This window comes from Mustela putorius, unplaced genomic scaffold (assembly GCF_011764305.1).
Source record: "Mustela putorius furo isolate JIRA1106 unplaced genomic scaffold, ASM1176430v1.1 tig00000174_pilon_pilon_pilon, whole genome shotgun sequence".
In the NCBI taxonomy this organism is placed as follows: Eukaryota; Metazoa; Chordata; class Mammalia; order Carnivora; family Mustelidae; genus Mustela; species Mustela putorius.
The window spans coordinates 11,938,000-11,964,914 of record NW_025421304.1 but is presented as its reverse complement, the minus strand read 5'-3'; the positions used below and the strand labels follow the sequence as shown (position 1 = coordinate 11,964,914).

Sequence of the window (26,915 nt, the reverse complement as noted above, 5' to 3'; positions counted from 1 at the left end):
TCAAAAAGATATTGAAAAAAAGTTGACAAAAACACGGAGAAACTGGAAACCTCCTACATTGCTGGTGGGAATGGAAAATGGTACAGCTGCTTTTTATGATCTAGCAATTCCACTCCTAGATATTTATCCATGGGAAATAGAAACATATGTCCACATACAAACTTGTACGTGAATGTTCATAGCAGTATTATTCATAGTGGTCCAAAAGTGGGAACAACTCAACTGTCCATCAGGTGGAAAATGGATAAGGAAAAAGCCATGTATTGTATCCATTCTTATGAAATGTTCAGAATAGTAACCCCATGGAGACAGAAGGTCTGGATGAGTTTGCCAGGGGCTGGAAGTGAAGGGTAGAGTGGGGAGTGATAATGGGTATGAGGTTTCGTTCTAGGATGATGAAAAAGTTCTGGGATTAGAGGCCCCAAGGTGGTTGAGTTGGTTAAGTGGCTGCCTTCTGCTCAGGTCATGATCCCAGGGTCTTGGGATCAAGTCCCACAGCGGGCTCCCTGCTCCACGGAAAACCTGCTTCTCCCTTTCCCACTCACCCTGCTTCTGTCCCCTCTCTCGCTGCATCTCTCTCTGTCAAATAAATAAATGAAATCTTTTAAAAATAAAAATTACCTTAGAGGGGCAACAAGGTGGTCAGTTGAGCATCCAACTCTTGATTTCAGCCCCAGGGTTGTGAGATCCAGCGCCACGCTGGGCACAGAAGCTACTTAAAGTTCTCTCTCTCCCCCTCCCTCTAAACTTACCCCTTGCTCGCATGCTTGCCTGTGCACTCTCTATCAAAAATATATAAATAAGGCCTTAGAAATGAATTTTATATGAAAGATATTCATTCTATTAATAATTTTTCATTGGTCAAAAAAAAAAAAAAAAAAAGAATGCCCATGGGGCGCCTGGGCGGCTCACTCAGTTAAATGGCAAACTCTTGATTTCTACCCAGGTCATGATCTCTGGGCAGTGGGACCCAGCCCCACGTCCAGCTCCACGCTCAGCTCAGCTCAACGCAGAGTTCACCTGAGAGTCTCGCTCTCCTCTGCCCCTCCCTCACCCTGCTCACATGTTCTCAAGATGCTCTCAAATGAATACATAAATAAAATCTAAAAAAAAAAGTATACCCACAATATTCTAATGCCCTTCCCCCAAACAAGAAAACAATTTTAGGATATAACCAGTTCTAACTTCTGGCCTCCAAACTGTGAGAGAATAAATTTTTGTTGTTTAAAAAAAAATTTTAGTTCTTTAACATTGGAAAAAAGGGGTGCCTGGGTGGCTCAGTGGGTTAAGCCTCTGCCTTCGGCTCAGGTCATGGTCTCAGGGTCCTGGGATCCGGCCCCGCATTGGGCTCTCTGATCAGAGGGGAGCCTGCTTCCCCCTCTCTCTCTGCCTGCCTCTCTGCCTGCTTGTGATCTCTCTCTTTCTCTCTGTCAAATGAATGAATGGAATCCTAAAAAAAAAAAAAAAAGAAAGAAAGAAAAAGGAAGAGCTTATTCCTTTAAAAAAAATTGGGAAAAAATTTTTGAAGTATACTCACAGTAGGAATCCATATGATAAAAAGGAAATACATGTATACATATGGTAGAAGTTTAAAAATATTCACACCAAAATGTTAACAGTCCTGGAGGTAGTATAACGGGGACTATTTTTTTATTTCTTTGGTTTGGCTTTATTTTCTAGTTTCTTGACAATTAGTATTAATTAGTAGTAGTATCTAAATAATCTGTTGATTTTAAAAACAAGTATTCTAGAGGACAGTGGTATTAACACCTCATACCAAGAAAGAAAGACTGAATAACTTACTTCAAGGAATAAAGACATCAAAATTCCAGACCTCATCAGATACCTAACACTTCGTTAAATCCAAATTACTGGAAGTTAACTTTTAAACCTCTACAACCACGCTCCTAATGGAGTCTTACTTCTGCTGTGGCAGAAATTTATAACGCTTGATGGTAACTAAAAGTTACATTATTTTGACAAAAATCAAAACAGTAAGGGAAACATAAAGGACCAGATCCCCGTTTTCAGTTCAGGAACTGGTTTTGATGAAACATGGTATACTGGAGGACTGAGTGTGCAGATGAAGCATTTACTTTGCACAGTGTGGAGGCATTGTTCAGATATAAAAATAGAGTAAAAAAAAAAAAAAAAAAAGAGGGCTCCTGGGTAACATATTTGGTTAGGCACCCTGATTCCTCATTTTGGCTCAGGTCGTTAATCTCAGGATCGTGAGATCGAGCCCTGTGTCAGGCTCCATGCTTCACAGGGAGTCCACTTGAGGTTCTCTCTCCCTCTCCTTCTGCCCTCCCCCACCCCGTGCGCATATTCACATGCTTGCTCTCTCACATCAATAAAATATTTTTTAAAAAAATACTGTAACTACCACTACAAAAACTACCACTAACAAGTGTTTACTCCCCAAAAGACAGACAAGCTGACAGAAAATAAAGCTACTCGTCACATACAAAAGGACAGAACTGAAAATTTTGAAATCAACTCTGCAGTTATATTTTTACGTTTTTAAAAAGTGAAAATAGAGCTCTCCTTCAGACTAGTTTTGAAGAAAAAACAACACGTAAAGGAAACACTGCAAAGTACTTCAGAGAAAAAGAAAAAGTGTTAAGATGAGTTTTACTTAGAAATGTTTAATTAAGACATTCTCAATACTGCCAAGAAGTTTGTAAAATAAAAATAGAGTTGGGGCACCTGGGTGGCTCAGTTGGTTAAGCCTCCAACTCCTGGTTTCGGCTCAGACTGTGATCTCAGGGTTGTGAGATTAAACCCCACGACGGGCTCTGTAAGTTCAACACTGAATCTGCTTGAGATTCTTTCTCCCTCGTCCTCTGCCCTTTCTCTACTCCCACTCTCATTCTTTCCAAATAAACAAATAAATAAAATCTTTAAAAAGAATAAAATAAAAAGTGAAGTTAAAATTAGGTGAGGCTATTTATGAGGTTAATATGACAAAAGCATAATGAACCATCACTACCTGTATTAGAACAACCAAAGTAAAAAACAGTGGTAACACTAAATGCTGACGAGCATGCAGAGAAATGGGATCTCACGCACCACTGATAGGAATGTAATAGTACACAACCACTCTAAACCAGAGTTTAGCAGTTTCTTTTAAAACTAAATATGGGGCACCTGTGTGCCTCAGGTGGTTAAGTGACTGCCTTCGGCTTAGGTTATGATCCCAGAGTCCCTGCTCAGTGGGGAGCCTGCTTCTCCCTCTCCCCCTGATGTTCTGCCTGCCTGTGCTCTCTCACTCTGTCAAAAAAAAAAAGAAAAAAGAAAAAAACCAGAAACAAAAACTAAATATGTAACTGGGGTGCCTGGGTGGCTCAATAGGTTGTCCTTCTGGCTTTTGGTTTCAGCTCAGGTCATGATCTCGGAGTTATGGGACCAAGCTCTGGATCAGGCTCCACACTTGGCACAAAGTCTGCTTGGCATTCTCTCTCTCTCTCCTCCCCCTGTCCCTCGCCCAGATGTGCATACACTCTCTCTCTCTCTCAAATAAATAAATAAAATAAAAATAAATATGTACTTACCATATGACCAAGCACTTTTAGGCATTTACCCCCCACCAAAAAAAAGGAAACTTAATGTTCACTCAAAAATGTGTATCAAATGTTTATAGCCACTTTATTTGTAGTAGCCAGAAACAGGAAACTCTCCTGGTATGTCCTTCAATGGGTGAATCATTAAACAAACTATGGTACATCCACCCTTTGGAATACTACTCAACATTAAAAAGGAATGAACTATTAATACATGAAACAATTTGGATAGATCTCAAAGGAATTATGGTAACAGGAAAAAAGCCAAAGTAACATACTGTGTGATTCCATTTATCTAACACTCTCAAAATAACAAAATTACAGAGATGGAGAACAGCTTAGTGGTTCCTCAGGGTTAGCGACAAGTGTGAAAATAAAGAGTTAGCATAAGGGATCCCTGAGGTGCTAGTACTGTCCTGGATCTTGATTACGGTGGTGTCACACAAATCTACACATGACAGAACTGCACAGAACCACACACACTCTAATGAACACATGTAAAACGCGAGAAATCTACATCAGGCTATGAACTGTAACAATGTCAGTTTCCCAGGTTTGATATTAAACTACAATTATATAACATGTTACCACTGCATGAAACTAGGTGAAGGGAACACGGGATCCCCTCTGTACTGTTTTTTTTTTTTTGTTGTTTTTTTGTGTGTGTGGTTTTTTTGCAATTTTCTGTGAATCTGTATCTCAAAAGAAAAAGAAAAAAATTACATGAGACTATGCGTGAGAAGGCTAATATACCAAATAGAAAAAATTTAACATAAAATAAAGGGTTAGCATAAGGGGTCCCTGAGGTGCTAGTATTGTCCTGGATCTTAATTACGGTGGTGTCACACAAATCTACACATGACAGAACTGCACAGAACCACACACACTCTAATGAACACATGTAAAACGTGTGAAATCTACATCAGGCAACTGTAACAATGTCAGTTTCCCGAGTTTGATATTAAACTACAATTATATAACATGTTACCACTGCATGAAACTAGGTGAAGGGAGCACAGGATCCCCTCTGTACTGTTTTTTGTTTGTTTGTTTGTTTGTTTGTTTTGTGTGTGTGTGGTTTTTTTGCAATTTTCTGTGACTCTGTATTTCAAAAGCAAAAGCAAAAAAAATTACATAAGGCTATGCGTGAGAAGGCTAATATACCAAATAGAAAAAATTTAACATACCGTTTGGAACATGGTAAAAAGGCTACCATGAACACTTTGACTCTTCTGAGCCCTTACAGTCAATCAACTAATTTGAAAACATAGGTTTCTGGGGCACCTGGGTGGCTCAGTGGGTTAAGCCTCTGCCTTCAGCTCGGGTCGTGATCCCAGGGTCCTGGGAAGGAGCCCCACCCGCATCAGGCTCTCTGCTTGGCAGGGAGCCTGCTTCCTCCTCTCTCTGCCTGCTTCTCTGCCTACTTGTGATCCCTGTGTGTCAAAAAAATAAATAAGATCTTTAAAAAAAAAAAAAATCCTCAACTTCAATCTCCTTGGGGCCCAAAGCCCTTAGTATACAAAAGTCTCTTGTATCATCGAATAAAACTTGTAAGATGAAAACAGAGGTACTGCCTGCTGTCTGGATCCAAATTAATGTAAAGTCTAGCTCAAGGCCATCCTCTATTTCCAATATTCCCTTAGGAAAAAAAATAATTCCCCGTCATGTTAAAAACGGGAAAATGAACTGAAAGCTTTTATGGTATTCTGCAGCAGCTGAGTCCCTAACAAATATTCTGAAGGATAGAAAGAACATTCTACTGGCAGTCTTCTGAATTCCTCAAGCAGGCTCTGAGCTGTCCAGTCAGCTCTGCAGGAACGAGCAAAGATGAGTCTCAGACCAGCTGCTGGGAACTGGATCCTGATTCTTCAAATAAGCATCCTCTTTGGCCTAGCGCCCCCCTTCGGCATTACTCCACACCTGTGTGTGTGTACGTGATTAATACAGTCTCCAGTGCCGTGGGTGTGATCCTGAAATAGCTTCCTCCGCCGAATATTACTCCAACGGGTTCAACAGAAGGGAGAATAGAAAGCTGAGTGAAATTATACAACAGCTTGCTTCTCTAGCTTCCATAGAAAAAGTGGCTGAAATGTTTCTCAGCTTCAGCAGGTATAAGAAAATCTAAATACAACCATCTGACCAGTGCCCATATCAGCAGGGGAGGTCCCTGGATTTTCTTCCCATGAACTCTTCAGGACTCCTAACACTACATCCTAGTACATCCTAGGATGTACTGGCAGGCGTTTCATGGAAAGAGCTGTGCTAGAAGGCCATCTATCACACCAGAACCAGCCCTGTTATAACACACGCTCCCCTTCCCCGCCTTGGATCCTTCTAGTAGCTCTTTCCCATCCTTCCTTTACTGCAATATCTTAAACCTTCTGTGTGAACCCAGGGTAGACTACAAAAAGCTCTATTCACTCACTGGTTCCTCAACAGCTAAAATCTTAATGGGGTTTGAAAAAAAGACTCCACACCCTGACACATCAAGGATTCTGACAGCAACAGTGTTCAGGTCACAGATTTCAAGGCGAAGATGAGTCGTGACATAGAAGTATCTTAGTTGAACACATTATACTACTAAACTTGAGGAAATCCACAAACACGAATTACACTGTGCAGAATCTATCCATAGGAAACCTAATGTCTTCTTGATATAAAATGCAGTAAAGTTAAAGGACCTGAGGGTTCTAGTTCCCCCAAAGAATTACTGTGGGTTACATTTGCAAAAGCACAGAAATTAATACTTGGGGCAAGCCCTTGGAATAAGGTCTCTAAATTCTTTTATATCAACGCCATGTTAATCTGCCTGATCACCTACTTTGGAGCCCAGCATTAACAGCGATCCTATTGATTAGAGCTGGAGAAATTAGCAGAAAGAGGCCGTAATGCCACTGCTGAAGAACAGCGTCAGCATCCTGGACTTACGGCGATCTAGAGTACTGTGGACGTTAGGAAGGACACTGTCCCGCTGCAGCAAAACGGACTACGCCTTGGTCCCCAAATTTCAACTCACCGCTAGACAGTCAGCTAAACGTCACCTTGTATTTTTACTCCAAGTTGACCATCCCACCCCTGACTTGCAATGATAACAGCAGTGTTTCCTCATGCTGGTTCAAAGCTACAACGTGATCATTCACCCAGGAAGGCAGTCAGGATCCTCTCCACCCTCCCCTGCAGCATCACTCACACTCACTTGTTCTTTACCGTTCCCATCCCCATGAGCCCCCGCCAAGAAATTATTCCGTAAACCCAAGTTTCCCAGCGGGGCCTTCTCAAAGTTCCACAGCCAAATCATGCTCTAAAACATTATTTTGAACAAGTCATCCAAGCCTTAAAAAAAAAAAAAATACCTACAGATCTGGCAATGCAGCCAACACAAACCCATCCTGATAAGCTTAGACAAGCTCCCAGCACCTTCCAAAAGAACTTTCTAGACACAAGGGAGCTCAAGACCAAGGACTCTGAATCCCCAGAACGTAACTGCGTTCACTACTTTTTTGACATTGTTTCTTTCTCTATGGCAATCAACAATTAAATCTTTGAAAAGCGCTTATGGCTCATTTTCACGGACAACCAGAAGGAGCAGGTGGACTGCTTCCTACACCACAGACAGCCTTGGAGGGGAAAGAATTCCAAGAAATAGATGGTGAAAGCAACTTTAAAAAGAAAAAAAAAGGAACATGAGCAAACTCTGAGTCTATGCATACACAGAGAATGCTGAGGTGGTGAGCGGATTTTTAATTTTTTTTTTTTAATTTTACTTTTAAGTAATCTGTCTGCCCAAAATGGGGCTCAAATACACAACCCCAAGATCAAGCTCACGTGCTCCATGGATTCAACCAGCCAGGCACCCCCAGTTGGATTTAATTTTGAAAGAGAAGGCTACAGGATGAAATCCAAATACCTTACTCTACATTTAAGTAAGCTCAGTCAGTTAAGCATCCAACTCTTGACTTCAGCTCAGGTCATGATCTCAGGGTCAAGAGACAAAGCCTTGCATTGGGCTCTGTGCTCAGCACAGAGTCTGCTTGCGATTCTCTCTCTCTCTCTGCCCCTCCCCACTGCTCATGCACACTCTCTCTCTCTCAAGTAAATAAAGTAAGTCTTTAAAAAGAAAGAAAGAAAAATAGATAGATGGATGGATGGATGGATGGATGGATGGATGGATGGGACACCTGGGTGGCTCAGTGAGTTAAGCGTCAGCCTTTGGCTCAGGTCATGATCCCAGGGTCCTGGGATTGAGCCCCCACATCAGGCTCCCTACTCAGTGAGGAGCCTGCTTCTCCCTCTGCCACTCCCTCTGCTTGTGGTCTCTCTCTGTCTCAAATACAAATAAAATCTTTAAAAAAGAAAGAAAGAAAGATATTTCTATCTTGGCAGCCCCTGGGTTGCTCAGCTGGTTGGGTAACCAACTCTGGATTTCTCCTCAGGTCATGATCTCAGGGTCCTGGGATTGAGCCTTGCATGGGGCTCCACACTCAGCATGCAGTCTCTCCCTCTGCCCCTCCCCACCACTCCTGCACACTCTCCCTAAATGAATAAAATCCTAGAAAAAAAAATTCCATCCTAACTTGTGACCTAGTAGGTTAGAGAAAACATATATATGAAAGGAAAAATAAACAGAGGCAGGCTTTAGCAAGAGCGGGAAGCAAGTAATTCAAGAGCTGAAAAGAAGAAAGACAAAAATGAAGAAGGACTTGGACGACAAAGAAGTCAGGATTTTGAACTGTATCTTGGAGTGTTCAGGGAGTATGTCAACCAGTTTGGCTGGGGCAGAGAACACAGAGACCAAAGAAAATGGGAGAGAGTGCATGTTTACAGCTGTCCCACAGTTCCAGTCCATGGTTCATAAGCCTTCTACTCCTCTCCCTATCTGGACTTGAGTCAGTGCAGAGGCAAGGAACCACTACAATTTGTTGACCTATTAGCTAAACATCAGTCCCCAGAACTCAGAATGTTAGTAACAGTTTTACTAAATTTAATCTCAGAACAGCGTAACATTGAGGTGCACTGTGAATTCAGATTTTTAAATACCTGTACTAAAAATAGCAAAACTACTGTAAAAGTCAAGACAAGGATCTACAAATCAAAACAAGAATTTTTAAACTCAGACACTCTTCCAAAAACTGCTTAAGAACATACTGACATCCTCTAAAAGAAAAAGCAGAAGAATGGAAAGTCTTAGGAAGTGACAAAGTTTTAAAAACAGATTTACAATCACTTTTTAAACAACAATACCTCTGGGAAATGGAAATTCCTTAATCCCTTTGAGGGCAATATGTTTGAATCAGGAATAACAACATCCTGTCTCTACGTAAGTTCAAATGTGAACCTTTTACAGTATCCCTAACATTAAACAGCAAGTAGAGGAGAAGACCATTTCTAATCTGTCAAAAAGAAAAGCAGCCTGTTTTGGATTTATCACCTATCCTTGCCAGACACATATGCAGAAGCTTCAGCAAAACGAAACTAGGGAACTTCAAGGTTTTAGTTAACAGTGATTACTTAACTGGAGCTTATTTCTGCAAAATGAAACTACCAGAAGCTTTAGATATCAACTGGCTTGTTGCTAAACCACAAGTCTATGCTTCGGTCTTGGAAATGCTAACAGGATAGAACCCATGAGCCTTTTATTAAAACGTGATGACCATGGAGAGCGCCCTTGAAGCTTACCAACAGAGGACTCAACTCTAAAAAGTTCCCCTCTGGAAAGTGAGGATGGGGTTTGACATGTAACCCAGCGCCAGTCCTAAAACCCTTGACTGTGTTTTCCATAAAAGGTGGGATTTGGAATAGTAGCATATAGCAGACACCAGCCCACTAGAAGCAGATGGAACCCACCAACTCATTTTACCCAGACCTCCAAAAAGGTACACAGAACTGTCTGTGCTTGCCAAAGCAGGGCAGATCTGAATGGGTGAATATACTAAAATGTTTCACAAAGGATTACTTATGGTATTGCATTTGCCTACTGTAGCCCCCAGTGTAAAACAGGATCTGAAAAATGAAAAATAATTTGGAAGCTCATCCTCCAAATCAAGCTAAACACACACAGCCCAAATTTTTATTTTACAAAATAAAAAAGGCTCAGTAACCTATTCCGTCACAGGGGCTCTTCTAGAAGGGTTATCTAGCCGGAAACATTCCCTGCTTATGTCCATAGTTCACCAGGGGCCTGGTAAGATTCCATTTTGTAACAGCTGAACTTTATACAGAAAGTCATTAATGGTGCAACATTCACTCATTAGCATGAGCCTACCCACTCTAGAATGAAAAGCATTGGCTGTATCTGCCAGGATGACACCTAACGGTGAGAAGCTGGAGCCGAGGCTCCTGAACTCCTAGAAAGTTCCATTGGCCTCAGAAGAGCTCACTATCTCCTCCAACCTAAACTTAGCTGTCACCCTATTTCTCAATCCCCACAGAAAAAGGCATTGCTAATACCAGAAAAGTATTTTAAATAAAAAATTAAAAAATAGGAAAAAGGGTCAACAGCAGGCAAAACCTTACAGGGCTGACATGATTCCTGTTTGGGATTGGGGGAGGGGGAGGAGCTTTCTAGATGTTTCTATTCTTGGCAAGGAAAGCACCTCCAGGTCCTATACCACCGAAAGGCACTAACACAGGAATGTTCTCAGGGAATCAATGATTTGTCTGTGCTAACAGACTTCATTTTGGGGTGTGCTGATGGGGAGCAAGATGGGAAGGGCTGGAGGGGGGAGAAGGGAAGGCATGTTTGATTGGGGGGATGGGAGGAAAGAAGAGATGGATAAGGGGGCCAGGAAAGGTGGGGAGAGTGTGGATGACTAAGGGAGGTTAGGGGAGGATGTGGATGGTTAAGGGGATGTCCAGAGAAGGCCTGGGAAGGCTGAGGGGAAGAGGGAAAAGGTGAGGACCGCTAAGGAGTGGGGGAAGGTGTGGATGGTGGAGGGACGGAGGGAAGGCCATCATCCCCCAGGGAAGCGGCAACGAAGGCAGGCCGAAAGGGGTGGCCTCGCCCAGGCTCCCCCCAATCCATCTTCTGTGGGCGTGTGCCCGGCTGCGCGTGTGCAAGGGCCAGGCCACCAGGCCGCAGGGCCACCACTCACCCCACGACTCCCTGGTTGTAGTTCCTCCGCTTCCACGGTGTCCCGCTGTACACGCCCCCGCTGCCGTCGGTCCGGCCGCCCCCCGCGGCCCGCCCTCCGCTGGGCTGCAGCAGGCTGTAGTTGAGTCCGTAGGTGCTGGCCTTATTATCGCGCTTCCTCTTGTTGCTGCTTCCTGAGGCCGGGTCCGCGGGATCCGCGGTGGGGACGGCGGCGGAGGAGTGAGGGGACGAGGACGCGGGGGGGGACGGGGACGCCGAGGGGCCCGCGGCAGCTCGGCGGGCCCAGGCCGCCGGCTGGTGGTGGTTGTTGTTGTTGTTGGTCGTCTCCAGGGGCAGGAAGTCCCGCTGCTCCACGGACTGCGCGTGGCCGCCCAGCAGGCGCTCCCCGGAGCGGTACATGCCGGCCGGGGCCGGGGCCGAGGCCGGGGTCGCGCCGCCGGGGCTGCCGGTGCTGCTGCCGCCGCCGCCGCCGCTCGCGCCGCCGCTGCTGTGACAGTGGTGGTTGAAGTAGAGGTTCCTCAGCCCCTGGGTCGTCTCCCAGATCTGCATCCACAGACTGTTGGACGGTCCGAGCTGCTCTGGCTGGAACCAGGCGATCCTCGGATCCATCAAACGGCGGCGGCCGCTGCCCCCGCCCCTCCCGGCCGCCCGCAGGGCCGCCGCCGCCGCCGCGCCTCAGGCGCACGCCCGGCCTCGGCGGCTGCTGCTGCTGCTGCTGCTGCTGCTGCCGCTGCTGCCGCCGCTGCTGCCGCTGCTGCTACTGCTGCTCGGGGCCCGCCGCGGGCGGCGCGGTCGCGCAGGGAACCCGGCCGGCGCCGGCGGCGTCGCTCCCGCCCTCGGGGGCTCCGCGGGCCCTCCCCCCCCTCCCTCCGCCCCTCCGCCGAGCCCCTGTCACTGGGGTCCCCGTGCAAATGGCGGCGGCGGCGGCGGCTGCGGAATAGGGCGAGCAGCGGCACCGGCGGCAGCAGCGGCGGCGGCGGCAGCGGGGACGGGGGCGGTAGCGGCGGCGGCAGCAGCGGCGGCGGCAGCGGCGGCGGCGGCGGCGGCGGCGGCAGCGGCAGCGGCGGGGGCAGCGGGGGCGGCGGCGGCGCGGCGGCGGCGGCGGCGGCGGCGGGACGCGCCTGCTCGGTAGCGTCCTCGCTCCTCCGGCCCCGGGGCGGGGCCTCCTCCAGCCCCGCCCCGCTCGCTCCGCCCCCGCCCCGCCCCCGCCCTCCCGCGTTCGCCCCGCCCCCACCGCGCCGCGCTACCCGGTCAGCCCCGGCGGCCGCGCCGTGCGTCACAGAGGCCGCGGTGTGGCGCGGCGGGGGCCACAACCGCCTGGCCCAACCGTCCCCGCGCCATTTGAAGAAGGAGCCGCATGTACCTGAGCGCCCAGGCACCCTTGATGCGCGCGCCGTCCCCGGTCTGTGTTCCCGGTCTCTGAAACCGGGAGAGGCCGGCCGGACGCCGGCCGGCTCCGCAGCGAATGGATTGTGGGAGGCGCCGCCCCCACATCGTCCCCTCCCCCACCCAGCGGCCTCGGGGACACCCTCCGCTCTCGCGACCCCTCCCGAGATCTTCGCTCCGAGACCGCCTGGGGCGGGCGGGGGAGCGGTGGGGGGAAGAAAACGTAACCCGTCCTCGAGCATGTGCCTTGGACCCTGCATGGACGTGGGCTGCGCGGGCACCCTCGCTGCCTCCCAGGCCCGCGACGCTGCGTCCTCGTGGGGGTTTGGAGCGGCAGGCCGTGGCGGATCTTCTCCTACCCCAGTCCAGACTGAGGAAGCCTGTCCCCGCCCGCGTGGCTGGACGTGCTGCTTCGTTGAGCGTGCACACCCTGGTCTCAGAACCACCTGCACACACCCAAAACCCGCTTTACACAGGGACGCGCACGGATGCACAGACAAGGAAGCAGGCACACATGCTGCTTGGTGTGGAAAGAATCCTCACTAGCCCCGGCGTGGATCAGCAGCCATGGAAAGCTCTTGTCGGTACAGAATTAAGTTCAAGGAAACCCACAACCTTTTAAGTCTAAAATGAGGACCATGTCGTTGGCATAAGTAGAGAGATTTTCGGTAAAGTGGTTATTTGTATGTCTTCCCAATCCCAATTCCCAATAAACGACAAGGAAAGGGGAATTTTAAGTATTTTAAATCATAAAGAGAAAAAAAATGAGTGAGCACGTTTCCTCTGTGCCCTCTGAGGTTGGTCCGAAGTCTAGAATGAGGCTCTGATGCCCGATTTTGGCCTTCTACTTTGGGAGCTCAATATCCTGGAAAGTTTGGGATTTAGGGCAAAGATGAAAAAATACTGGTCAAATTCAGAAGCATTGCTCTTCCGTTTTTCTTGCTGAAGGAACAACATGACCATAAACAGGAAAGCACACCCCAAAAAACCCTAAATAGAAATTTGGTTTATCCTATTTGTTGCTGATTTACTATGAATTAATATTAAAAGTATCCTCAGGGGCGCCTGGGTGGCTCAGTGGGTTAAAGCCTCTGCCTTCAGCTCAGGTCATGATCCCAGAGTTCTGGGATCAAGCCCCGCATGGAGCTCTCTGCTCAGCGGGGAGCCTGCTTCCTTCTCTCTCTCTTTGCTTGCCCCTCTGCCTACTGGTGATCTTTGTCTGTCAAATAAATAAATAAAATCTTCTTAAAAAAATTTAAAAATTTTTAAAAAGTATCCTCAGAATGAAATTTGCTCTATACTGAGAATTAGAAAGACAGGAAAATGAGTGGTATTTTTAAGGCTATTCACACTGACAAATTATACAAACATAAAGCATTGTATAGAAACAGGTTTCTTTTGGGGTGTCCGGCTCTTGATCTCTGGGTTTAGATTCCTAGCTCCAGGTTGAGTGTAGAGATTACCTAAAAATAAAAAATATATAAAAGAAAGAAACAGGTTTGTTTGATGACTTCAAATTTGTTTCAAAAATCAAACAAGAGTGGGGTGCTTGGAGGCACCTGGGTGGCTCTGTGGGTTAAAGCCTCTGCCTTTGGCTCAGGTCATGATCCCAGGGTCCTGGGATTGAGCCCCACATCGGGCTCTCTGCTCGGTGGGGAGCCTGCTACCTCCTCTCTCTCTGCCTGTCTCTCTGCCTACTTGTCATCTCTGTCAAATAAATAAATAAAATCTTAAAAAAAAAAAAAAAGAGTGGGGTGCCTGGGTGGCTCAGTCAGTTAAGCATCTATCTGCCTTTGGCACAGGTCATGGTCCCAAGGTCCTGGGATGGAACCTCTCTAGGGCTCCCTGCTCAGCAGGGATCCTGCTCCTCCCTCTTCCACTCCCCCTGGTGGCTTGTGTGAGCTTTCTCTCTCTCTCTCTCTGTAGAATAAATAAATACATCTTAAAAAAAAAACAAAAACACAAACAAACAACAACAACAGAAAAAAAAAAAAAAACAAGAGGGGCGCCTGGTGGCTCAGTTGGTCAAGAAAAAAGAAAAGCCGAAGTAAATTGGAAAGCTGAAAAATGCAGACATTATCAAGGCCCCACCATCTAGAAATAATCCCCTTTAAGACTTTGTTAAAACATTTCCAGAAACCTGTCCCTGCATATTATGTGTCAAGATAGGCTTTTTTATTTTTACTTACTTATTTTAAATGCTATCCAGTCTTTAAAATGTGTTTTTTCAGATGTCCAAGAACATATTAAATGCCACTGATATCTAAGCCAAAAATAAAGTAGTCAAAGTTAGTAATAGTTCTACCCACAAATTAACATTTGTTATTGATAGCCCATTTATTTAAGCAAACCTAAAAACTACTAAAGTATTGGCAAAATTATCAAATGGGTTAATATAAATAAAAAGAACTCTATGAAATGCAGGCTGTGAGGCAAGACATTACTGTTAGTTCACCTGCAGGAAATGCTAACTACTTAGCCCCATAACACATCCATGTTTCATAACATTCTTTCAGTAAATCTTAAATGTCTATCATCCATGCAGAATGAGCTATTTGCTTTAGAGAGGATAAATAAACAGCCAGGGTCTTTGGCTGCCATCCATGAATTTACTGCCTGGTTAGGGAGGGAAAAGAGGTAAACATTTAAAGTCAAGTTGCAATTTATTCAATTAATTTCAACAAGTATGTCTTGAGCAAATATGGACCATTGTTGGGGCTACAGCAATACAGCAATGAACAAAACTGATGAGGTCCCTGCCTTCATGGACCTTACATTCTAGTGAATAAGGCAAGCACGTAAGGTCAGACAGTGTTGAGTGCTACAAAGAAAAAGCAGGCTAAAGGAAGAGTGACGGTGTGCTATTTTTAGATGGGCTAATCAGGGAAGGCTGTTCTGAGGAAGTGATATTTGAGCAGGGAATTAATGCAGCAGTGGGCCATGACCATCTAGATCTATCAAGCAGAGAGAATAGCAAGTGCAAAGGCCCTGAGGCAGGAATATACTTTGCATGAAAAATGGCAAGGAAATGTAATTGAGTGTTGAAATGTATGCCATGGTATAAAATTGTAATAAGTGTTGAATGTTTACCATGGCATAGAATTATAAAGTAACTCTTGTGGAAGTTTCCTCAAAAATCATCCAGTTTAAAGTAAAACAGCAGGGAATTCTATATACACAAAAATGTATTCATTTTCCCCAACAAATCTGCAGTGTTTTGTCTCAAAATAATCTACTACTGCATTCAGAGAGATAGACTACACTAATTTCAATAATAAATTTTGATTACTCAACCTTTTCATTTTGCTATTTAGAACAAAGGAACAGACACTTATTACAGTCTTCAAAACCATCTGCATTAAATTGATGAGCCAAAAAACACAGCTATCACAAACCCAGACACTTTGCTCCATAATCTAATGTCCTATTCATTCTCAGAATTCTTGTTCTTAGGGGGGAAAAATGTTGAGTCAATGGTTTCAACTTGGAAGATTTACTGAAACATCAAGATTCTGCAGAGTAAAAATCAAGTGCAAAAATGAGAAGAAAGCAAATTACCCAAGAACCAAACAAATTTAAATATTTCATTGATTTATTAACTTGAATAAAACTGAAGGGAAATGGCACACACATTGTACTACATGGCATTATTAATAATTGTCATTATATTTAAATCTTAGGCAGGATGTGATCATATTATTTCACTCCAGAGTTAACAAGAATCACAAATGATAAGTCATATAGTTAAAGTTATTAACATCCTCAGTGTTTGGGTTCTGAAGCATTTGCTCTTGGTATTAATAATCTTGGACTTGGGATCCCTTTACAAACTTTCCCCTTTTGCACACAATATACATCACTGTACCATGGCTCTTTTCTTCCTCATGAATACAAATAGGATTCCAAGTAGGAGAATCTTTTTCAATGAAATTTCAAAATAATAGGTAATGTGGAGGCCTGTATCTTGTTCTGGACTGTCAAAATTTCTTCCATTCCTGTTTTAGAAACAAAATTGCTTAAGCTTTGGGCCATTCTGGAATCCTTGGAGTGAATGTGTGTGTGTGTGTGTGTGTGAGTGTGTGTGTGTGTACACGTGTCTCAGTTTAGGAAATTTTTAGTATAATTTAAATATTATAAAACTCACCTGTTTTTTAATATATTTTTTAAAGATTTTATTTATTTATTTGACAGACAGATATCACAAGTAGGCAGGGAAGCAGGCTCCCTGATGAGCAGAGAGCCAGACGTAGGGGCTCGATCTTAGGACCCTGGGATCATGACCTGAGCAGAAGGCAGAGGCTTTAACCCACTGGGCCACCCAGGCGCCCCAAAATTCACCTGTTTTAAGTGTACAATTTAATGAATGATTTTTACTACATTTACAGACTTATGCAGGTATTACCAACCCCAAAACGATCTCTGGGCTTATCTGTAGTCAATCTGTTTCCCCAACCCCATGCCCAGGCAAGTATTAATCTATTTATCTCTATAGATTTGCCTTTTCTGAAGGCAAATTTTTTAAATTAAAAAAAAAAAATTTTTAAGTATTTAAAAAAAATTTTTTTTAAGATTTTATTTATTTACTTCAGAGAGAGAAAGTGAGCATGAGCAGGGGCAGAGGGAGAAGGAGAAGCAGACTCCCTGCTGAGTGGGAAGCCCAATGCTGGGCTCAATCCTAGGACCTTGAGATCATGACTCCAGCTGAATTACCATTTCTTTTTAATGCACACTGCTGGGCAGTCTGTGGGAGAGGGAGAGAAGACCTCCCTAAGGTGGTCTTGCCTAAGAAAGTGCTCACCCACAACTGCTTTTGTCAACTGTCACTGAAATTCCATTCTAAAAACAAAGCCCTTACTGTCAAAATCTCACTCCAGAATGTTCTCTGGCTAGACCCCATATAACTTGAAATGCAGTCCAGAGCTGCCTTCTTTAAAAAGTTACTTGAGGAACGCCTGGGTGGCTCAGTTGGTTAAGCAGCTGCCTTCGGCTCAGGTCATGATCCCAGCGTCCTGGGATCAAGTCCCACATTGGGCTCCTTGCTCAGCAAGGAGCCTGCTTCTCCCTCTGCCTCTGCCTGCCATTCTGTCTGCCTGTGCTCACTCTCTCCCACTCTCTCTCTCTGATAAATAAATAAAATCTTTAAAAAAATAAAAATAAAGTTACTTGATATGGTTATTAATTAAATTAATTTAATTTAATTAGTCCACATGGACTCCCCCATGTGGGTAGGTCTTATCCTATCAGTTGAGGGCTCAAATGGAACCAAAGGCAGAGGAAAGAGGAATTTGTCCCTTTTTTTTTTTTTTTTTTTTTTTTTTTTTGCCTTATTGATAGAACTGGGCCATTTCAAATCATCTTCTCCAGCCCTCTGGCCAATATTTACATCATTGGCTTCCCTGCTTCTCAGGCCTTCAGACTCAGACTCAATTATACCACCGGTTTGACTGGGTCTCTAGCTTGTGGACAGCAGACTGTGGGACTTTTAAGCTTCTAAAGTGCATGAGCCAATTTCTCAAAATGAATATCCATACGGGGCATCTGGGTGGCTCAGTCTTTAAGCATCTGCCTTCGGCTCGGGTCCTGATCCCAGGATCCCAGGATCCAGGGATCGAGCCCTGTATTGGGCTCCCTGCTGAGCGGGAAGCCTGCTTCTCCTTCTCTCACTCCCCCTGCTTGTGTTCCCTCTCTCGCTAGTGTCTCTCTCTGTCAAACAAATAAATAAAATCTTTTTTAAAAATAAAAATAAATAAATATCCATATAAATCTCTACATATTGGGGCACCTGGGTGGCTCATTTGGTTACCTTAGGTTCAGATCATGATCCCAGGGTCCTGGACTCAAGTCCCGCACTGGGCTCCCTGCTTAACATGGAGCCTGTTTCTCCCTCTCCCTCTATCACCCCCATTGCTTGTACTCTCTCACTTTCACTCTCTCTCAAATAAAATCTTAAAAAACAAAACAAAACTCTACATATGGATATACATTAGGTATACAATAAATCCAAATAAGTCATACATATGAAAATGAAAAGTGGGGGTGCTGTTGTAACAAATTCCTAAAAATGCAGAAGTGGCTTTGGAACCAGGTAATAGGTAGAAAATGGAGTTTGAAAGTCCATGCTGGAAAAAGCCCTCAGGGCATGAACAGACATTTACTCATTTATAAAATTTTATTTTATAAAGATTCATTCATTTATTTATTTCTTTGAGAAACAGAGAGCTCACGTGCATGAGCAAGGGGAGGGGTAGAGGAAGAGGGAGAAGCAGACTCCCCACTGAGCAGGGAGCCCATGCTGGGCTCGATCCTAGGACCCTGAGATCATGACCTCAGCCAAAATGAAGAGTCAGCCATTTCACTGACTGAGGATCCCAGGTGCCCCAAGATTTTATTTTTAAGTAATCTCTACTCCCAACATGGGCTCCAACTCACAACCGTAAGATCAAGAGTTACATGTTCTCCCGACTGACCCAGCCAGGTGCCCCATGAATAGACCTTTAAAAGTATGGGCACCTGCGTGGCTCAGTTGGTTAAGTGACTGCCTTTGGCTCAGGTCCTGAATCTGGAGTCCTGGAGTTCTAGTGTTTTGTGGAAGGTAGAAATTGTAGGCAATGAAATTGTATATATATTTTTAAAGATTTATTTATTTATTTGACAGACAGAGATCACAAGTAGGCAGAGAGGCAGGCAGAGTAAGAGGGAGAAGAAGGCTTCCTGCCTAGCAGAGAGCCCAATGCGGGGCTCCATCCCAGGACCCTGGGATCATGACCTGAACCGAAGGCAGAGGCTTTAACCCACTGAGCCACCCAGGCACCCCTGAAATTATATATTTAACTGAAGTGATTTCTAAGAAAAAAAGGGTTGAAGGTGCAGCTTGGCTCTACCTGGCTGCTTATAGCAAAATTCAAGAAGAAAGAAATGAGTTAACAGACAGAATTGTTAAGCAAAAAGGAAGTAGAACTTGATGATCTGGAAATTTTTAGGCCTATGCATATTGCAAAAAATGAGAACAATAAGGATATGGCCATGCAACCATTTGAGTTGTTGGGTAATGAGCGTGGGTGAGAGTCACAGATTAATCAGCCACCCCCAGAAGGATAACTGCTAGGAGGAGAATATGGGAAAGAACGGAAGAAGGAAGGCTGTCTGACCTCGTGGGTTTTACAGGATCAGCCCATAGAACCATTTAGCTGAGCTCACACACTATTCTTCAAAACAAGGGAAGAATGATCCCAAAGGCAATTCGGAGGCCAGTCAGGGCTTTCTCCTTGGTTTCAAAGTTTTAAATACTTAAAATCCACATCCACCCATACAACCCACACACAACAGAACCGAATCGTCCTGTGACTTCACGTTTTTAATGATTTCCAAAGTCAAATTGCTCCTTCAACGCTCAAGTGCTTAGTTGGTACTCTGCCCAACCTGGCCAGGCAACACTTGGTCTGTCATTCATTTCCACCCCACTCCCCTCCGGGATGTTTTGTGGCAAGCCTCTTCAACGAGAGAATTGCTATCCAACAGAAGTAAATATGCTTGGAACGGGTACATGATGTTTGGACCACCTCAAAAGGAAGCAGAAAGGCAAATTTTATTTCTGGACATGTGTAAGCCAAGCCACAGGCGCTTTTTCTAAGGTAAAATGCACAACAAAAGGTGCCAAGTGTTTCCCTTATTGTGTATCTGAGCCCAAAAGGCATTCCATTCAAGGAAAATTTGAATAATTTAAGTGCAGCCAAAATGACGAGTGGCAATTTCTGTTATCTGTTTGGCGAATGTGCAAAAGAACCGACGAAAATTCTGCAGGCTGAGGACAAATGGACTGCACCCATTACACAGCAAAGAAAGGCGAGTCAGAGAGTAGAGCACAGCCTCGGGGAGGCCACACAGCGTGTGCCACAAAGAGAAGTTGCCGAGGTTACCATTTGGGAAAAAACACTGTGACATCGTGCTAGTGGAACAATTTCCAGTTTGTAGCCCCTGATCTGCTTCGAAACTAGTCTATATAACAAATTTCAGATACAGCAAAAGTCATTCCTCCTAGGGCTGGAGAGAATAGAGACTTGGTTATTCACCATCAGTAATCGCAGGGGACTATGACCACAGCAACACAAGATTATTGACCTTGTTCAAAGTTCTAAAACCAGACCTGAAAACACACAACCACAATGAATGTTCAATGATTAATCAGCATCTGTGAATGGATGGCCAAAAAACAGTGAGTTAGAAGATAGCATTTCCATTTAGCTTTTTAAATCATAATTAGGTGTGTGTGTGTGTGTGTGTGTGTGTGTAAAATGTTACAATCTCAGGGTGACACTAAGGTTGCATCAGCTTGATGAATCTGTTCAAGCCACACATCTTGCCACCATGGCTCCAAGGTCATGACTTTGACTCCTCTGAAGATCAAAAGCGGAACTCATCCTCTTGGCCAAAATAACATCCTTCCCAGGAAATATTTGGATACTTAACCAGTTGCAGTCTTTGCCATTTATTCATATATCCGTTCATTCATTCTGCCATCATTTAATACTGGGGCACAGAGGGGATTAAGTAAGGGGACCTGGTCACAATCCAGTGGTCCATGGCTGTGTGCTTGTGTTTCTAGTTAATATATGTCATCGTGGCCAAATCTTTTTCCCTCTGGCTGAAATGCAAGCACCTGGAGGACAGGCTGGAAGGATGTATAACTCAAATGGGGCACCTGGGACCCCCTAGAGCAGAGTGTCCTGGTGGCACATCTTTGGACTTCTAACTGGTAAGAGGGAGAAAAGAAGAATGATCTGGGAGAATCTAGCTCAACAGATTTCAAGGAACAAAGTGTGAAATCCCCTCCTTTCCCTACTTATAATGGTGCTATGGACACATGTGCTAAGCACCCCTGTTCTAAAATTGTTCAAATCCATTTTATTGTGACCAAGCAGTTGAGAAAATTTGACTGTAGTAGAAGACTGTGTTCATCTAGAATACTGTATCACCCGTGGCTCATTTCCCCAAATCACTTTGAATTAAATATCTATCAAGTATGAGAGACCCTGAAGTAATGTTCTCTTATTTTCATTTCTTTTGTAGCTCTTCCAACTCATAAAACATGCAAGAAGCACAAAAATATGGAAAGTGCACAAGAAAATTTCTTGAGGGGCACCTGGGTGGCTCAGTCAGTTAAGCGGCTGACTCTTTTTTTTTTTTTTTTTTTTTAAGATTTATTTATTTATTTGACAGGCAGAGATCACAAGGAGGCAGAGAGGCAGGCAGAGAGAGAGGGAAGCAGGCTCTCTGCCGAGCAGAGAGTCCGATGCGGGACTGGATCCCAGATCCCTGAGATCATGACCTGAGCCGAAGGCAGCAGCTTAACCCACTGAGCCACCCAGGCGCCCTAAGTGGCTGATACTTGATTTTGGCTCAGGGTTGTGAGACTGAGTCCCACATTGGGCACCATGCTGGGCATGGAGCCAGCTTAAGATTCTCTTTCTCCCTCTTTCTCTGCCCCCCACACCTAAAAAGAAAGAGAAAGAAAGTTTCTTGAAAGGTCCCTGTGGAGTTGGACCAGCTTTTTTTCTTTTTTTAAGATTTTATTTATTTATTTATTTATTTATTCATTTATTTATTTATTTGACAGAGATCACAAGTGGGCAGAAGGGCAGGCAGAGAGAAGAGGGGGAAGCAGGCTCCTGCTGAGCGGAGATTCCAGTGCGGGGCTCGATCCCAGGACCATGGGATCATGACCTGAGGCAGAGGCTTTAACCCACTGAGCCACCCAGGCACACCTTGGACCAGCTTTTATGTAATACCGAATAATGGGCTTTCAGGGATGGAGAAGGAAGATAAAAAAAAATCCACTCATTAAAAGTCACACACACATTTGGAAAAAATCTCAACATCAAGCATCCATTTGAATTATAATACACTAAAATCTGTGTTTCTCAGACTGATAAATGTGAAGCAATATAATGATCCCCAGTGCTGGTGAGGGAATGGGAGAAACCAGTCTTGTTCACCTTCTATGGAAGGATAAAGCAGAGAAAACGCTTTGGAGGCTATTTTGGTCCTATCTATCAAACTTATGTGTATATCCTTTGACCCAGTGTATTAGTCAGCTCCAGCTGTCATAACAGAAAACCACAGACTTCGTGGCTTCCATAACAGAAATGTAGTCTTGTTCTGGAGGCTAGAAGTCCAAGATTAAGGTGCAATCAAGTCTGGTTTCTGGTGAAACCGCTCTTCCTGGCTTGAAGGTGGCATCTTTTTCCTGTGTGCTTACATGTGCACATGCAGAAAGAGAAATCAGGTGTCTCTTCCCCTTCTTATAAGAACAGCAGTCACAGGGGCACCTGGGTGGCTTAGACCTAGGTGGTTAAGCCTCTGCCTTGGCTCAGGTCGTGATCTCAGAGTCCTGGGTTTGAGCCCCTCATCAGGCTCTCTGCACAGCGGGGAGCCTGCTTCCCCTCCCACTCCCTCTGCTTGTGTTCCCTTTCTCTCTGTCTATCAAATAAATAAATAACGTCTTTAAAAAAAAAAGTATTTAGGGGCGCCTGGGTTGCTCAGTGGGTTAAGCCGCTGCCTTCGGCTCAGGTCATGATCCCAGGGTCCTGGGATCGAGTCCCACATCGGGCTCTCTGCTCAGCGGGGAGCCTGCTTCCCTCTCTCTCTGCCTGCCTCTCCATCTACTTGTGATTTCTCTCTGTCAAATAAATAAATAAAACCTTTAAAAAAAAAAAGTATTTAAAGTTGCTTTGTCTATAGTAGCCAACATAAGCACCCACCCAGAAGGAGGCAGTTACACAAATTAAGGTATATTCGGTCAATAAAACACTACTATGCACCTGTTAAAATGAATGAACCAGCACTGAACATGTTGACACAGAGAAATCACTAAAATGTTATCATTAAGTGGAAAAAGCAAGGTGAAGAGAAGTGTGTGGGATATGATCCAATTTCTATTAAAAAAAAATACCAGCATTTTCTCTAACGGTTTGTAAGAAACCATTGACAGTCATTAGCTTAGAGGAGTGGACTGGGAAAACAGTGGAAGCACCTGTTTCCTCCAGCCTTCCCCACTGTCTGTACTTAGCCCGCCCTCCCTGCTGAGTGGAGGAATGTTACTTTTGTTTAAAAGTTGAGGCAAATTTCACCATTGTAACCATTGGAAAGTGTAGGATTAGCAATATTTAGCGCTTTCACAGTGTTACCCATCGATCATCTCTATAGAGTTGCAAACATTTTCATCACCCCCGGGTGGACAGGTCAGTCCTCATTCTCCTCTCCCACAGCCCTTGACAACCACTAATCTGCTTTCTGTCTCTACAGATTTACCTATCGGGATGTTTTATAGAAATAGAATCCTATAATATGTGGGCTTTGTTTCTGGCTTCTTCTGCTTAGGGTAATGTTTTCTTTTCCTTTTTATTTATTTATTTTTTTAAAGATTTATTTATTTGGAGTGCCTGAGTGGTTCAGTGGGTTAAGCTTTTGCCTTTGGCTCAGGTCATGATCTCAGGGCCCTGGGATCGAGCCCCACATCGGGCTCTCTGCTCAGCAGGAAGCCTCTCTCTCTGCCTGCCTCTCTGCCAACTTATGCTCTTTCTCTCTCTGTCAAATAAATAAATAAATAAATATCTTTTTTTTTTTAAGATTTTTATTTATTTATTTGACAGAGAGAGATGACAAGCAGGCAGAGGCAGGCAGAGAGAGAGGAAGAAGCAGGCTCCCCGCTGAGCGGAGAGCCCGACGCGGGGCTCGATCCCAGGACCCCGAGATCATGACCCGAGCCAAAGGCAGCGGTTCAACCCACTGAGCCACCCAGGTGCCCCATAAATATCTTTTTAAAAAAAAATTATTTGAGAGCAAATGAGTGAATGAGGGGCAGAGAAAGAGGGAGAGTGAGAATCTCAAGTAGACTCCCTGCCGAACACAGAACCTGGGGCTCATCCCATGACCCCAAGATCAGAACCCTGAGTCCATGACCCGAGTCAAAACCTGAGTCAGATGCTCAACTGACTGAGCCACCCAGGCCCCCCACCTCTTTTTTTTTTAAAGTAGTCTCCATGCCCAACTTGTGAATTAAACACAGGACCCTGAGATCAAGAGTCTCACTCTACGAACTGAGTCAGCCAGATTTGACATTCATCTGTGTTGTAGCATGTAACCCTTCTTATGGCTGTATGAATAGATCACATTTAGTTTTTTTTTTTTTTTAAAGATTTTATTTATTTATTTGACAGACACAGAGATTACAAGCAGGCAGAGAGGAAGGCAGAGAGAGAGGGTGGGGGGAAGAAGCAGGCTTCTGGCTGAGCAGAGAGCCCGATGCGGGACTCGATCCCAGGACACTGGGATCATGACCTGAGCCGAAGGCAGCGGCTTAACCGACTGAGCCACCCAGGCGCCCCGATCACATTTAGTTTTTTAATTCATCCGTTAATGAACATTTGGGCTGTTTCCTTGGGGCTATTGTGAATAATGCTGCTCGGAACATTCATGTACAAGTTTTTATTTATTTAATTTTAAATATTTTATTTATTTGTCAGAGAGACAGAGAGAGAGCACAAGCTGGGGGAGTGTCAGGCAGAGGGAGAGGGAGAAGCAGATTTCCTGTCAAACAGGGAGCCTGAGGTGGGACTCGATCCCAGGACCCTGGGGTCATGACCTGAGCCAAAGGCAGACACCTAACCAACTGAGCCACCCAGGCATTCTCACATACAAGTTTTCGAATACCTGTTTTTGGTTCTTCTGGGTATATACCTAAGAGTGGAATTGCTGGCTTGTTGGATAATTCTATGTGTAATATTTTGAGGATGAGTATTGGTTTTTCCTCTGTAAATATTTAATTTCATGCCATAAATGAATTAGTATGTGAAAGGATCTTGAAAGCTCTTTTAGTACATCTCTAGAATTAATGGACATTGACAATGGACATTGTATTATCTAAATTAAAATAGTAACTTGGATTTAACAATATATTTTGCTTTAGGGCCTATTAGATGTCTTGTAGAAAATGGACACTCAAGTGTTCTTGCTATTGAAAACAGTGTATCTCAAAAGCATATAATCATTCTTTGATAACACTAGTATCCTTAGACAAAATACAATGCAATAAAGAGTAATTATTTTCATTTTTAGCGATATTTTTGGTTCATTAAAAAAATGACTGTTGGGATGCCTGGGTGGCTCAGTGGGTTAAAGCCACTGCCTTCGGCTCAGGTCATGATCCCAGGGTCCTGGGATCAAGCCCCACATCGGGCTCCCTGCTCAGCTGGGAGCCTGCTTCCTCCTCTCTCTCTGCCTGCCTCTCTGCCTACTTGTGATCTCTGCCTGTCAAATAAATAAATAAAATCTTTAAAAAATAAATGACTGTTGACCAGTTCTCACCCATTAGGATCACTATTATAAAGAACACTGAAGATAACAAAATGTCAAGGATGTGAAGAAATTACAACATTTGTGCACTGCTGGTGGGAACAGGATGCTGAGCTGCTGTGGAAAACAGTATGGTAGTTCCTCAAGAAATTAAAAATAGAACTACCATAGATCCTGCAATCCCATTTCTGGGTATCTACCCAAAAGAATTGCAATCAGAGATTTGATGACACATATATGTGTTCATAGCACCATAATTCACAGCCAAGAGGTAGAAGCAACCCAAGTGTCCATCAACAGGTGAATCAATAAACAAAATGTATCTCTCTATAGATAGATAGAGATTGAGATAGTTATATGGGAAAATATACATTCACACACACACACACACACACACACACACAATGGAATAATAGTCTGCCTTAAAAAGGAAGGAAACTCTGGGGCACCTGGGTGGCTCAGCTGGTTAAGCATCTGACTCCTGATTTTGGCTCAGATCATGATCTCAGGATCATGAGATCAAGGCCCGTGACCTGCTGCACACTCACTGGGGAGTCTGCTTTGGATTCTCTTCCGTTCCCTCTGCCCCTCCCACTGTGCTCTACCCCCCCCCCTAAAATAAATAAATAAATCTTTTTTTTTTTTTTAAAAAGAGAAGGAAACTCTGATCCATGTTAAGACATGAATGAACCTTGAAGACATGATGTTAAATGAAATAAGCCAGTCACAAAAACAACAATATTATATAACTATATGATTCCACTTATACAAGGTACCTGGAGTAGTTAAATTCATAGAGACGGAGAGTAGAATGGTAGTTGCCAGGGGTGGGGTGAGGGGAGGGGAGGAGGCAGGTAATATTTAATGGGGACAGAGTTTCAATGGATGATGGGGACACACAACAGCGTGAATTTCCTTGATGCCATTGGACCATACACTTTAAAAAGGTTAAAATGGCAAATCTATGTTATGTATATTTCACCACAGAGAAAGGAACATACACACAAAAGTAAATAAAAATAACTATTGAAAAAAATTAACTACTACTATGTTTTGTTCTATGAACAGAACATAGAAAACATAGTCTCTTTATAGAGCTTACTATCTAGTAGGGGAGGCAATGACAAATAAAAATTCAATACACGGCGGCTCCCGAGTGACTCAGTCAGTTGAGCGATGGGCTCCTGATTTCATCTCAGGTCATGATCTGGAGGTTGTGAGATCAAGCCTCGCGAGGGGCTCTGCACTCAGCATGGAGTCTGCTTCTCCCTCTCCCTCTGCTCCTCCTCACTGCTTGTGCTCTCTCTCTCTCAAATAAATAAAATCTGTTTTAAAAAATCAATACGTACACACACACACACACACTTAGATTCACATACATATGTATCTTTATAAAATCAGTTTCTTTCTGAAATATAGATGTGCATTTTTTTTCTGTAACTTTCTTTTCACTCCACCATCTTAGACATCTCTCAGTGTTAGTCCATGAGACCACCTGCCTCCTGTTTCAACTCTGTAGAGAATTG

The 26,915-nt window shown here is 44.2% G+C and overlaps 2 protein-coding genes across 5 annotated transcripts in view; both read right to left on the bottom strand.

The window, feature by feature from the left end:
• The window catches only part of TENT4B (terminal nucleotidyltransferase 4B), a 73,600-nt gene extending 61,469 nt beyond the window's left edge, over positions 1-12,131 (bottom strand). Inside the window, exons 1-2 of one of the 4 annotated variants that reach the window (XM_045076036.1) lie at positions 12,017-12,131; positions 10,655-11,235 (exon numbers count right to left, since the gene is read on the bottom strand). In XM_045076036.1, coding sequence (XP_044931971.1) covers positions 10,655-11,202 — 548 coding nt within the window. In that variant the 5' untranslated portion in view covers positions 11,203-11,235; positions 12,017-12,131. Of the gene's footprint in view, positions 1-10,654; positions 11,629-12,016 lie in introns of those variants that run through there. The other 3 variants (XM_004744143.3, XM_004744141.3, XM_004744142.3) reach the window with 3 other exon arrangements.
• A 1,236-nt stretch (positions 12,132-13,367) lies between these two features.
• Positions 13,368-26,915, bottom strand: part of HEATR3 (HEAT repeat containing 3) — a 77,676-nt gene continuing 64,128 nt past the window's right edge. The window contains exons 15-16 of the mRNA XM_004744138.3: positions 14,229-14,302; positions 13,368-13,502 (exon numbers count right to left, since the gene is read on the bottom strand). Coding sequence (XP_004744195.1) covers positions 14,267-14,302 — 36 coding nt within the window. The 3' untranslated portion in view covers positions 13,368-13,502; positions 14,229-14,266. The remainder of the gene's footprint in view (positions 13,503-14,228; positions 14,303-26,915) is intronic.